General features: G+C 46.5%; 1 protein-coding gene across 7 annotated transcripts in view; it reads left to right on the top strand.

The window, feature by feature from the left end:
- Positions 1-8,786, top strand: part of PIAS2 (protein inhibitor of activated STAT 2) — a 451,007-nt gene extending 442,221 nt beyond the window's left edge. For all 7 annotated transcript variants that reach the window (XM_085629369.1, XM_085629360.1, XM_085629352.1 and 4 more), the window contains exon 14: positions 7,505-8,786. In XM_085629369.1, coding sequence (XP_085485495.1) covers positions 7,505-7,765 — 261 coding nt within the window. In that variant the 3' untranslated portion in view covers positions 7,766-8,786. The remainder of the gene's footprint in view (positions 1-7,504) is intronic.
- The last annotated feature ends 6,185 nt before the right edge of the window (positions 8,787-14,971 follow it).

Raw genomic sequence — 14,971 nt, 5'->3', positions numbered from 1 at the left:
CTGCAGCGGACAGAGCTTCTCCGGCTGCACACTGCATTTGTGCACGAAGGTCTTCATGGCTGCGACTAACAGCTTTAAAGCCGGAGTCTCAGCATCGGATTTTAAATCTTCCATTTTCCGGAACATCCTTTTTGGTTCCCATACCGATGAATAGATGGCCAGAATGAAGGCTGAGCTGGATACGCTGAAGGCGGTGGGCCTAGAAAAGGAAAAAGAATTCAGACGAAAATACAGGCCTTACAATCGCAAAAACTACCAACAGAGGGTTCAAACCCCTCAATGGCAGCAAAAGCAGAATCGGCAATCCAGGTCTCAGTTTCAAAGCCGTAGAGGCTCCAGAGGCAGAGGAGGACAGCATCAACAATCCTCTGGCACAGCCAAGACTTCAGGGAAGCAGTGATCTTCTGCTTCCTCTAGCGCCGTTGCCCACTCCAGTGGGAGGAAGTATTTCAAATCACTTGGCAGAGTGGCGCAAAATAACAAAAGATCAATGGGTGCTAAATATACTGAACAATGGATACACACTTCGTTTCAGTGCACCACCAAAGAACATTCCTCCACTAAAGTCGCATCCCCACCAACTAAAATTGCTTCGTCAGGTGGTGTCTGGCTTTCTTCAGAAATTGGCCTTAGAAGAAGTTCTTCCGGGTCTAAGAGGAAAGGTACTTTCTGGTGCAATAGAAAGACCAACTGCACAAATACAGACCTATCCTCGATCTGCAATCTCTGAACAAGGTCATTCGGAGAGAGAAGTTTTGCATGTTGGCGCTACACCAAATATATCCGCACCTACAAAGAGGGGGTTGGATGTGTTCAATAGGCCTCCAAGATGCGTACTTCCACATACCAATTGCTCCACGTCAGCGCAAGTTCCCGAGATTAATGCTGGGCTCCAAACATTACCAATTCTGAGTCTTATCGTTCTGCCTAAAATCCGCGCCAAGGGTATTCACAAAGTGCATGGCGGTGGTAGCCGCAGCTCTGCATCGTCAAGGCCTATTTGTGTACCCGTACTTAGATGATTGGCTGTTGAAGAGTTCGTCTACACAGATGGTGAAGGAACATTTTCGGATTTTTCTAAATCTACTTCGCCGTCTAGGCCTTCACGTGAACCTGGACAAATCTGTCCAACAGCCCACCCGAACTCTACATTATGTGGGTGCCACCATAGACTTCGGTATAGAAAAAGTGTTTCCTTCGGAGGGACGACTATTATCGATGAAACAGAAGTGCAACTTTCTGCTTCATGTATACCAACCATCAGGACGGCAAGTGGCCTCTCTTCTAGGGTCGATGGCTTCTTGCATATTTCTCATCCCCAACTCCAGATTGAGAATGAGACCTCTGCAACAAGATCTGGAAGACAAATGGGACCAATTCTCTGGGCATTGGGGTGGGATCGGATTCTCCTCTCCCAAGCTGCGAAGTCATCCCTGATTTGGTGGACTCAACCGAAAAATCTTCTGGTGGGAGTGCCCTTCCACCAGTCTCTTCCACAGCAATCCCTGATCACGGATGCATCTCTCCAGGGATGGGGGCGCACTTGAGTTGCCTTCATACTCAGGGAAGATGGTCGAGCAAGGAGCAGACCTACCATATAAACATGTTAGAGCTACGGGCAGTTCATCTAGCTCTCAAGGCATTCCATCCATCAATTCAGTCAGACTTGATTCTGATTCAAACAAACAATACAACCACCATGTATTACTTGAACAAACAAGGTGGAACACACTCCCGCCTGCTGTCATTGGAATCCCAAGCGATCTGGCACTGGCTTCTGGCAAGGAGTCTCTCGATCACAGCGGTACACCTGCCAGGAGAACAAAACGTGCGGGCAGACGCTCTCAGTTGGCACTTCGAAGAACAAGAAGACTAGGTGCTCTACGACGACGTAGTGGCAGACATCTTCCGTCAATGGGGTCGACCATCCATCAACCTCTTTGCAGACGATATAAACAAGAAAGGCCACTCCTTCACGTCCAGAGATTACCGGCCAGAAACGAGAGGGAATGCTCTTTTGATAGACTGGTCCATAACATTTTGCATACACCTTTCCTCCCCTTCCTCTCATACTGAGGGTGGTGACCAAGGTCATCAGATCCAAGATGAAAATGATCCTGATAGCACAGGACTGGCCTCGCCAATGGTGGTATCCGGACCTATTGCAACTCTCAATATGTCCACACAGGAGGCTTCCTTGTAGACCGGACCTACTGACCAAAATAGGTGGGAAGATTCTGCACCCCAGCCTTCCGTCGCTGAGCTAGGCAGCCTGGCTCCTGAAGTCCTGCATTACGGACACTTGAATCTCCCTCAGGACTGCATGAACATTTTAAGGGAGTCGAGGAGACCATCCACAAGAAGTTCTTATTCTTTTAAATGGAAGAGGTTTTTCTTGGTTTTAGTCCAACAAGTGGGCAGGAGGAGGTAATCTTGCCTTATCTTCTGTATTTAGCCAAGTTTAGTTTTAAGTACTCTTCTATAAATGTTCACTTGGCGGCCTTTACAGCCTACAGGAAATCACCTTACCAGCCTTCCTTTTTTCAGCTCCAGGTGGTCAAGGATTTCCTTCAGGGGTTGAAAGTTGTTCCTCCTGTCCGACATCCTTCTCCTCCTTGGGAGTTGAATATTGTCCTGTCCAAGCTCATGGGACCTCCTTTCGAGCCCATTCATAAGGCCACTTTACAGCACCTAACGTGGAAAGTTGCCTTTTTAGTAGCTATCACGTCAGCACGCAGAGTGAGTGAAATCCAGGCACTCTGCGCTGGACTCGGTGTTTTCCACCACAATCGGGTGGTTCTGAGGACTCACCCGTCTTTCTTACCAAAAGTGCTGTCTGACTTCCATGTTAACCAGACCGTTTCCCTTCCCTCTTTTTCCCCCAATCCTGCTACTCCAACAGAAAGGTCTCTTCATTCACTTGACCTCAAGAGGGTTCTAAAATTGTATTTGAAGGGAAAGAAATCCATTAGGAAGTCTGACCAATTATTCTTAAACTATGGTATCTCGATGTGGATAGTGTCCTGCATTAAGCTGGCTTATCAGTTAGCGAACAAGACTTTGTTGGTTTCCCACTAGGGGAAAAGCAGCTACAGTAGCTTTCTTGCATAATGTACCGATGGCCGAGATTTGCAATGCGGCAACTTGGAAATCGGTACACACGTTTACTAGGCGCTACTGCCTTGATTCTGACTCCAGAGCAGATACCCAAGTGGGCCAAGCCTCCTTGAGGAATTTGTTCCAATGCTAATTTCATTGGAGTCATGATATGTCTCAGTTCTGTTGTTTATGCTTATCGTTTGTCCGCAGGTTGAGGGGATGGGCTTGCTATTCTATTCATATGCTTATGACTATTGATGAGGATCCCGTGGAAGAGAAGGATAAGTTACTTACCTGTAATCCTAGTTCTCTTCCAAGGGTATCCTCATCAATAGTCATAAGCAACCCACCCGCCTCCCTGTGCAAATGATCACGATAAATGTAATTTCTTTGTGCCCTGGCCTACGGGTCTCCTCAAAGAACAACTGACCTAACTGTCACCCCTGAGGCACGATGGGAAGCTAGGGGTCATGGCTGCCCTAAAGGCACGGTGCCAGTTTATTCCTATGTGTTTCTATGAGGTTAGCTTTTCAGCTTTTCACAATGAGTGTTTTATGCAATCAAGCCTGTGAGCTGGCAATGCTGTAATTCCTCTTTGCAGGAGTATGTTTTTTCTGCTGCACATTAAAGCAGTTCAAATGCTCCTTGTTCTTCTTCACTGCCTCATGTTGAATGTATATATGTGTGCAAAGCAAATTCTTGTGGCATTGCTCCTCTTTTTTTCTATATGGACGCCTGCATTTTGGATTATAGATAGATAGATAGATATATATATATATAGATGGATATATATATATTATCTACTGGCGGTCGCCAGTAGATAGTTATAGTTAGGATCGTGTTTCCATAGGAAATCCGCAACATTCTATTTGGAATAACTTTGGCGCCGATTGACGAATCCTCGCGAAATTTTCAAAATAGGTGGGGCGCTCCGCTCCTTCCCTGAAAGTCTTGGGGGGGATTCGTCAAGCGGGGGTAGAGAAAAAGGGGGGGTCCCAAAACGCGTTTTCCCCATGCATTTTTCCATAGGACCTTTATTCCAAGCTACAGCCCGAACGGCTGAACAGAATTACTTGAAATTTGGCAGAGAGGTAGTCCTCAGGTCAGGGATGTGCCTTTTGCAGGTCTGGTGTAAATCTGTTCAGTATTTCCTGAGAAAATAGCATTTAAAAGCATATATATATCTATAAGCGCGCACCGTGCGCGTACGGTAAAACTTACCGTACGCGCACGCTGCCGTGCGCGAGCGCGATTCTGATTGGTTGTTAGATCTTAGTAAACATTCGAATCGGTCGAAACCAGGAAGTGTCGGCCGCCATTTTGTCTCTCGCAGTCTGAGGGGGTGAAAAACAAAGGTGGAGAACGTGAAAAGGGGGCAGGGTGGACAGTTCCTGACCCCCTAGCCTTTGTCAGGGGGTCCCAGAAGGACCCCCAAGGGCCAAAATTTCCTTTAATTTTTTTGCGAAAAATCGCGGAGTACGCGTACCGTGCGCGTACGGTAGAAACGGAAAAATTCTGCGAACTGCGTAACGAGGGCGCGCGGTGCGCGAAGCGCACCGTGCGCGTACGGTACGCGCACGGTGAAAAACCTTAAAAAAAATACATAACTTAGCATTTAAAAAAACGTACAAATTCACTGAAAAAACCATAGGTTTCACACACGTTATAGTTAGGAATTAGCATTTAAAAAACCTTGCAAATTCACTTAAAAAACCATAGGTTTCACACATGTTATAGTTAGCTGGACATTTCACTCGTGAAAAACCATTGAAATTCCCCCGTTCTAGTTCGTGCAGGCAACTATAACTCACGCGACCGCAATCCTCTGCTGATGACGTCAGATATTACATCACTGATGACATATGTGTCTTTCTGAAAAAAAAATATTTGTAATATAGCTAAAAATTAATGGAAGAAGACATGGGTAAATAAGTGTCTAAATACAGTGATGTAATATCTGACGTCATCAGCAGAGGATTGCGGTCGCGTGAGTTATAGTTGCCTGCACTAACTATAACGGGGGAATTTCAATGGTTTTTCACGAGTGAAATGTCCAGCTAACTATAACATGTGTGAAACCTATGGTTTTTTAAGTGAAGAGATATATATATATATATATGTATTACCTACTGGCGGTCGCCAGTAGGTAGTTATAGTTAGGACCACGTTTCCATAGGAAAACCTCAACATTCTATTTTGAATAACTTTGGCGCCGGTCGACGAATCCTCGCGAATTTCTCAAAATAGGTGGGGCGCTATGCTCCGCTCCTACCCTGAAAGTCTCGGGGGGATTCGTCAAGCGGGGGCTGAGATAAAAGGGGGGTCCCAAAACGCGTTTTTCCCATGCATTTTTCCATAGGACCTTTAGAACGAGCTACAGCCCGAACGGCTGAACAGAATTACTAGAAATTTGGCAGAGAGGTAGTCCCTAGGTCAAGGAAGTGCCTTTTGTAGGTTTGGTGTAAATCTGTTCAGTAGATTCTGAGAAAATAGCCTTTAAATCAATATATATATCTGAGCCCGCTTACGGTACGCTTACCGTACGCTTACGGTAAGCGTACGGTGGCGTGCGCGAGCGCGATTCTGATTGGCTCTTAGATCTTAGTAAACATTCGAATCGGCAGAAACCAGGAAGCGGCGTCCGCCATTTTGTCTACCGCACTGAGTGTTATGTATCAAACATGATGGCCAAAAACATGTTACGGGGATGTTTTGACAACTCCCTCTCACATAGTCATGTTGAGGGAGTCCCCAAACATCCCCCAAGAGCAAAAACGGCATTATTTTTTTTTCGGCAATTTCGCGGGGTACGCTTACCGTACGCTTACCGTAAGCGTACGGTAAAAAATTATAAATAAAAAAAACACTATCCACACGTTCTCCACCCCTTGTGCAAATGGTGGCCGAAGGCCACCATTTGTGCATGACTTATCAGAGCACAGAAATTTCCCAAAAAATTTCAACAGATTACCTATCACAAGGAAGCGCATAATATGTCCTCCATGTGCGCACGGTGCGCGAAGCGCATCGTGCGTACATGGCCCATCTAGCGTAACGAGGGCACGGCACTAACTGCGTAAAGTGGGTGCGCGGTGCGCGAAGCGCACCGCGTGCTCACTGTGCGCGCACGGTGCGCGAAGCGCACCGTGCGCGCACGGAACGAACTGCGTTAAGTGGGCGCGCACGCCACGAATGGCGTAAAGTCACTTAGCATTTAAAAAACCGTACAAATTCACTGAAAAAACCATAGGTTTCACACACGTTATAGTTAGGAATTAGCATTTAAAAAACCTTGCAAATTCACTGAAAAAACCATAGGTTTCACACATGTTATAGTTAGCGGAAATTTTACTGATAAAAAACCAATGAAATTGCCCCGTTATAGTTAGTGCTGGCAACTATAACTCACGCGACCGCAATCTTCTGCTGATGACATATGTGTCTTTATGAAAAAAAAATATTTGTAATATATGTATAGCTAAAAATGTATGGAAGAAGACATGGGCAAATAAGTGTCTAAATACAGTATTAGCATCAGCAGAGGATTGCGGTCGCGTGAGTTATAGTTGCCAGCACTAACTATAACGGGGCAATTTCATTGGTTTTTTATCAGTAAAATTTCCGCTAACTATAACATGTGTGAAACCTATGGTTTTTTCAGTGAATATATATATATATATATATATATATAATTACAGGTAAGTAACTTGTCCTTCTTGCACCATTGTGTTTAGAGTCTGAGACAGCAGAGCCCTTTATACCAGATGTCAGCACAGGCAACAATACATGCTTCAGCAGTTCCCGTCTTCTGTCAATGCTGTTGTAAATTGTTTTTGGAAAGGTCGTTTGTTCATCTAACTTTCTCAGATAATTAAGGACACTTCAAAAGGAATTTGCGGCACTTTCATTTCCTTTTTCATTGTTTTTTTATCCCTTCTGTGAACTGGGAATAACAATACCTTGCACGAAAACTAGTCCCTTTAACACCTTTGCTTCTTCTACAGCCTAGAAAAGCATGTACTTGCTTTTCTCCTGATAAAATAATTCATCTTTCGAGTGTGTAAATCCCACAATAGTCTCTATTAGTTTCCTGACACTGCCTTGCGATTGATTAATAAAATGGGCGAGCTGGTGAGCGCTGCAGGCATAAGGTGCCAAGCCACATAATTCCACTACACAAATCTACTCCACACTACTCAATTCCACAACTTACAATTCTAATGCAAACCACATAATTCCAATGCACACCACATACCATAACACACCAATAGCTATAAATCAAGCTAATGTGAGACCTATTGCATTGCAAATGCTTGTTTTACAATTGCTCCTGTTTTATCTAGATTCAAAAATCTCTTAACTATTTGTTTCAAGCAAGTGATTATCTGTGCTTGTTTTTCTCCAGCAATATTGTCCATCCATGTTCTTGGATGGTTTTTCACCCAAGCTTGCAGCGAGCAGCTCGACTGGAAACCTTCGTACATTACCCAGCAGCCATGAGAGCAGCACACTCGTCAGCTCATCCAGCAAGAGTGACACCGAAGTTACCACCAGTTCTTCAAGCAGGAGCACCACTGAAGTAATAACCAGCACTTCAGGTCGGAGTGACACAGAAGTCATCACTAGCACCGGAGGCGCCATGTCGGACATCATCTCATTGGACTAGAAGAAGCAGCCTTGGGAGCCATCACTTCAAGGACCAGCAAAAGGTTGCCATCCTCGTGCCTGTATTCTATGCAGTACCATTAATCTTGGACATTTATTTTGCTATTTATTGCTGATAAAACAGAGTGATTCTGTTGCCTTCTAAAGGCATGGACAACAAGAAGAAAGAGTTGTATGTCGATAATACTTCGACTTAAAAAAAAAAAAGACTTTTTTGTTGACATTAATGGACTTCCTCAATGGAGATGGTGAAACATTAAACACTACCCGATACCTTACGGGGAGTCTGGCCTTTTTGATATACTGCTGGATGAACTTATCAAACTGGTATTGGAAATGATATTGTAATAAATTATGTAAATATTGAAATGCTTTTTAAATATACAAACATTTGTCTATTTTATTTGTGAATCATGAAATCTTGGTAGTTCTACTGCCGAACTCTGAAATGACTCCAATGTGCTCTGGACTGTAATTTCAATGGGTTGGGGCAGACTGCATAGTCTGCGTGGCTACGGTAGTTAACAGTAAGAAACAGAGGGCTGTCCACAGCAGATAAAGTTGTTTTTTCCAAACCCAGTGGTGAGTTTAATACATTTGAAAAACAAAAAGCTTCATCAGAATCCAATTTTATAAAAGCCATAAGGCTCATAAACGATTGTTAGTTATAAACCTTATTTGTTCTGGTTTTATCTTGCACTAGTAGCCCACTTAAACTATATCGGTGCTTTACAGTTGCATATGGTGAAATATGGTTTTAGGTACGAAGATCAAACTTTGGAACAATAAGCTCCGCTTTGGAACCCGGTTTCCCAAACAGTTCGAACTTGTATAATCCTTCGCTAATATAGTCTTCTTCCATCTAGTTCACTTCACTTTGCTTAATTGCCTACGTTGGGACTACTTATATATATGCTGAACTCTAGAATGAGACAATTTATAAGACAAAAAAACACGTCTGGTCAGCCTGGAAGTATCAAAGACAATCAATATAATAAATAAAATATTGTGGAAGGTATGTACCAAGGTGGTGTCGGTGTGGCTATTTACTCCTGTGGGTTTTGTTAATTTGACCCGTGGCTTCAGCCTTGAACAATGCCATCCCTTTATGTGGCAGTGGTGTAACCGGCATGGTGCGGACTCAGATCTCAGCGGACACTAGCATTGCCTGCTGCATTAGAATATCTCTGCTTTGGTGCATGGCAGTGTTTCTATGTTGGGTCCACCTGACGAGATAAACTCTCACTTCGTACGTGCTCATTAAATCCTTCCAAATGTTTGAGGGGAGAATAAAAGCCATGACATGGCTGTCGTCGTGACCCAATGTAAGTATGAAGGAATAAATAGCCTCTTTATTACTGGAACAAGGTGAGATACGGTTGTGTTTTTACTTTTCCTAACAAAACCCCATCTGAATCATTTTTTCTAGCACAGTAATCCATTTAGTTCCTCGACTCCCCTGTCTTCAACCATGGCATGGTCACACTGCACCATGTACACAACTACATCTGAGTACCATTTGGGGTGTTTTCTACACCTTTTATGTCTCGACCTTTGCTCCCAAGCCACTATAATCTTAATTTCTCACTTCGATTATTGTATTTCAAATAAAACTGTTGTTTGAAGCATTGACAATCTTTTTGCCAGGTCTCCTTATGAAGCACCACCATTCCTTCCATATATAAAATATAATGCGTTTTTCCTTTGTCTTAACTTTCGTAGATAACGCTGGCCTAACAATGGTAGGTCAGACTGCAGAAGTTGGGGGCAAAGAGGGTGACATGCATATGCTTAACGTGTTTGTGGGAAAGTCTAGCTTGAGGTGGATGTTCAGTATCTTGCCCCTCTGGAGCTTTATGTCACTCAAGAGTGCCTGAACTTGTTTGCATTCAAGTAGCGATACGCTGTAGGTCACCAATGTCATCTGTGCAGTTGAAGCAATGATGTAGGGCTTAGGGCACGATTGTGTTCTCACTTTGGGGTCCAATGAGCTTTTCATAACTTCCATAACCTGCATTGAGTGATAGACAGAGTGATCTTATGAATGTAGGCGAGCTCCATATATACTGCCACATCTTTTGGGGTATTGGTGGTAAATTATATTCAGTGACTACTGTAAGTGATAATTTTGTTTTAGTTATTGCTCCCTGTATGGTATTTAAGAAGGGGGCAATAACTGAGAAACAGCATCTCTGTTTAGATATAATGCTACTGTGAAGCTATTATGTCTTGAGCCAACATGTCGTAGAGGGGCAACAATTACATGATTGTTACTTTGCTAAACAGTGCAGGAGATTCTCTTTATGCTTTTTTAGAGATATTATTTTCAGAGTTTTTGAGGATAGAGTTGACCTGCTTGTGGAGGTTCAGGATGTCTCACTGCATCCACTGGAGCAGAACTAGATGGAGAGGCCTAAGCACTATTACCCTTCCACCAACAGAATTATGCAAAATGTGTCCCCACCCACTTGGTGTGTAGCTAGTGACCTTAATGCCTTTTTGCTCCACCATTTGTTTTCGAACACAGAGGAATGGAAATATTCCCGAGAAAGAGGAACTTGGTTTACCAGGTAGGGTAAACACAAGACACTTCTCCGAAGCACAAACAACCTTAATTTTGGATATGCCCAACAGGTGAAGAGGTTTTTGAGAAGGTGTCCACTAATATCCAGACAGTTGAAGTACACCAGACAGAATTCAAACAATTCACTTACGGAGGTATGGACTGATCCTGTTTGTGAAGAGAGCTGCTCATAGCACAGTGTCAATTTGAATTACGACACCAAGGTTCCCCAGTCCTATATTTAAAAACAGTTCATTATAAGCTGTGACGAAAATTAGGACCTCACACTTTCTTCGTCATTCAAACCCGAGTTTGCAGCCCAGTGGTTGTTTCTGAGGATTTTGTTACACTTTCATTGGGGTATGTGCTTCCTGTAAATGCCAGTACCCTTCCATATTTTAGCCATCATTTTGTAATATGTGCTCTAAATTGCACTCCTGGATTCCCACTATTTCTGCTCACCCTTTCCCTGTTTGTGTTTGACTTATTTGGTATATTTGAGCTTTAAGTTTTACTTCAATTTTTCGCAGCTCAGGTTCTTTTGCAATGTGATTTCGATGCCCAGCACCTCGACTCTGAAAATTGTTGGAGCAATGCAAGACATAGCCCAGGTCAAATGCCGAATTCACAAAGTACTTTTTCATTTTTGTGTTGTTATATGTAGTATTCTGTACGTAAAAGTTTATTGGCATAGTTAATTAAAACCATTGCATATAACTAATAGCAGTAGCAGTTCTTACAATAATAGCATGCGATACTAGAACAAAAGAAGCAAAACTACCAGCAATAGCAATTCTTACAATAATAGCAACAATCGAATAAAACACGTACTAATAACATTTATAAATAGAATGACCGATATACATTTTTTAGACTGATTAACATCTTACATTCGAGTCCATTGATAACCTTATGTAGCATGTTCTGTAGTAGGGGATCTCTGTTATAGTCATAATCTAGTGAATAGTCCCGCCCATGTGCGTGGAGCCCGGAGCAATAAAAATAATCTCTTAAGTTGTCAAGCCATGCAGACCTGCATCTACACTTAAGAGAGGATTCAAAGACAGATAATGCAGCCTATATCCACAGGCTACGCTGTCCAGTACTTCAACTAGAAAATTCCACCAACATCCACAAACAGCACTACCTGCTCATCTTTTTCCACAGAGAAAAACCTGCCTCTACCAGCAAAAGCCTCTGGAATGATAGAGAGGGAGGAATGGACAGACAAGCCCCATAGGCTGCCATTATGTGGCTCAGAACAGGATACTGTGCCTTTAAGAAAACTTTCCAGAACTTTTCCAGTATCCCAGAATGCACATCAGGTCCCTTTTACTTTCAGTTCTTTTTTCCGGCTCCTGCTAGCAGGACCCTGGAGCATTGAGCTCTCCCTTTTCAAGGGTTTATTTGGATTTGTTCACTTTTCAAGTGCTTATTAAGTACCTTGTTGCCTTCCTTCTTGTGTGTGCTCTGTGTTGTCAACATGCCTGGCTTGTTTGACAAGTGCCCAGAGTGCGAGAGAAAGAAGGCCAAGTCGAACCCACACAGGGTGTGCATCGTCTGCCTTCCCCAGTCCCATGTTCCAGAGGAGTGTGACATTTGCCAATCTTTCTCAGCCAGGACCCTGAGAGAAAGGATGAAGATCAGGCTCCAAGGCCTGGAGGACAGAAGGCTGAGGGCACAAGGTGGGTCAGGACGGGCTGACTCTGCCCATGCTGAGGCCCCTGGGGGGCTCGCCAGGGGCAGGAAGCCCAGCAGACGTCCCCATTCTCCGTCGACTACGGCGTCGAGGGGGATGGCTGCAGTCTGTTCACCGTCTCCCCAGGGCTCTGGGGAGAAACGGCCTCGACGCTCGACGTCGAGGGAGCTGAGCAGTCCGCCGTCGACGACATCATCATCATCGTCGTCGACGCCGTCGACTTCTCCGTCGAGTCATCGGCGTCGAGAACAGTCCCGGCGTAGGCGCTCACCGTCGAGGCGAGGTCGCCGTTCACCGTCGGCAAAGAGGAGAAGGTCGCCGTCGAGGGGACCCCCTACGTCGAGGACCGGTCGGAGGCGTTCTCCGTCAAGGAGGCGTTCGCCGTCGAGGAGGCGTTCACCGACACCGAGACAGCGCAGGAGGAGTCCTGACGCCGGGAGTCCCTCGGGGTCACAAAGGAGAACGGAGTCACCGGGCTCGGTGTACACCAGGTTGCGCCACCGTCGCCTGCGCCTGCGAGGCCGGCTGAGCGGCCGAAGCCAAACAGATCGCGCTCCCGCTCCGGACGGAGAGGAAGATCACGGAGCCGTGGACGGTCGTCATCGACATCTGGGCGACGCCGCAGGAGGCGCAGAGCCAGATCCCGCACCCAATCGTCTGCCACGGACTACTCGCCGACGCTGTCGGACTCGCCAGGGACGGGAGTATCGCCTGTCGACGATGTAGTCTCCTTCCAGGAGGTGCTACTGAGGGGTGCGGCCAAGCTAGGGATCACGGTGATGGTGCCAACATCTACGACGTCCGTGATCTTCGAGACACTGCACAAGAAGCACCTGTCTCGCCCCCTGCTGCCACTAGTGCCGGGATTGGTGGGGCCGCTACGAAGTTGTTCTTCACTCCGGCGGTGACGAAACCAGCCCCCTCAAGGCTCCTGAAGAAGTATCGGGCGCCGGATTCGGACCCGACCTTTCTGAGGATGGACCCGAAACCAGACTCGGTCATTGTGACGGCGGCAAGGAAGCAGCATGCTACCACTCCTTCCTCGACAGTGCCGCCTGATAAGGATAGCCGTTGGCTAGACTCGGCGGGCAGAAAGGTCTGTGGGACGGCTTCTATCACCATGAAGGCGGCAAGTGCCGGGGCTCTGTTGGGGCGCTACGACCGTGCCCTATGGGAGTCTCTCCAGCAGTACGCGGAGCTGCTGCCTCGCGACAAGGAGGAGGACTTTCTAGAGACTTTGCGTGAGGGGATGCTGGTGTCAAATCAGATTATCAGCGCGGCGGCGGATGTGTCTCTGAGCGGCACATGGATATTGTCATGGCATCAACCAACAGCGTCACGCTTGGCTTCGCCTTACCTCACTCAAACCGGAGGCACAACAAAGAGTGGCCAACCTGGCTTTCTCGGGGGAAACCCTGTTCGGCCAGCATGCGGACGACGAAATGGCCCGCATGAAGACGGAGGCAGAGACCCTGACGGCTGTCGGGTTAGAGAAGCCTGAGAAGAAGAAGCGCCCGTTCCAGAGGCGGTTCGGGGCTGCAGGCAGAGGGCGTGGGCAGGCCTCGGGACAGCAGCAACAACAGCAGCAGCAGTTCCGGAAACCCTTCCAGAAGCGCCAGAAGGGTAGAAGAGGCCAGCAGTCCGCTACAGCGACCAAGGGCCCGGCTGGGTCTCGGCCCTGAGCGATTACTTCCCCTGCAACCGTTAACCACTCCAGTGGGGGGAAGCGTTCAATCTTTTCTGGCAGAGTGGAGAAAAATTACTCAGGACAAGTGGGTGCTGAATATTGTTTGCAATGGATACAGTCTTCGGTTCATCAGCCTGCCTCCAGCGATTCCGCCGGTAAGCTCACAGTATCAACTGCGAGAGCTCCAGGCGGAGGCAGACATCCTGTTGAGGAAAAAGGCAGTGGAAGACGTACCTCTGTCTCAAAGGGGAAGGGGTCTGTACTCTCGGTTCTTCCTGGTTCGCAAGAAGGACAAGAACGAGTTCAGGCCCATTCTGGATTTGCGGCAAGCAAACAAATGGATTCACAGAGAGAAATTCCGCATGCTATCGTTGCATCAGATTTACCCTCAGCTGCAACGAGGAGACTGGCTCTGTGCCATAGACCTACAGGATGCGTACTTCCATGTGCCCATTGCACAGAAGCACAGTCAGTTCCTGCGATTCCAAGTCGGCGCCAATCATTATCAATACACAGTACTGCCATTTGGGCTAAAGTCTGCGCCCAGGACCTTCTCGAAGTGCATGGCAGTGGTAGCTGCGCACCTGCGGAGGAACAAGGTGTTTGTCTACCCGTACCTGGACGATTGGTTGATCAAGGCCTTCTCATTCACGGAAGCACAAGCGCACTTCCAGAAGACGTGCGTTCTCTTGAACAAGCTGGGGTTGCACGTCAACATGTCCAAGTCTGTCCCAACTCCGGTCCAGTGCATACAGTACTTGGGGGCCTCCATCAATATGCTGTCAGCAAGCGTCTCTCCTTCGGAGGAGAGACGGTTATCACTCCTTCGGAAGGCTCAGGCTCTTATGACCGCTCCATCGACGACAGTGAGGAAGGTGTCTTCGCTGCTGGGATCGATGGCCTCATGTATCTTCCTCACGCCTAACGCACGGCTGCACATGAGACCACTGCAGGAGTGCTTGGAGGACCAGTGGGATCAGAGGACAGGTTCTTGGGACGACAAGATACGGCTGTCTCTGCATGCTCTTCAGTCGCTGAAGTGGTGGTGTTCGGCGGAAAATCTCCTCAGGGGGGTTCCCTTCCACAAGGACATTCCCACGAAGAGTATCGTGACGGAGGCGTCTCTCCAAGGCTGGGGAGCGCATTCTGGAGACTTACAGATACAAGGAAAGTGGTCCCCGTTGGAGTCGACGTACCACATCAATTTCCTGGAACTCAGAGCCGTATACTTGGCATTGAAGGCCTTCCATACGTCCTT

This window comes from Triturus cristatus, chromosome 2_1 (assembly GCF_964204655.1).
Source record: "Triturus cristatus chromosome 2_1, aTriCri1.1, whole genome shotgun sequence".
Classification (NCBI taxonomy): Eukaryota; Metazoa; Chordata; class Amphibia; order Caudata; family Salamandridae; genus Triturus; species Triturus cristatus.
The sequence above is the reverse complement of the archived record's forward strand: the minus strand, read 5'-3'. Positions and strand labels throughout refer to the sequence as shown.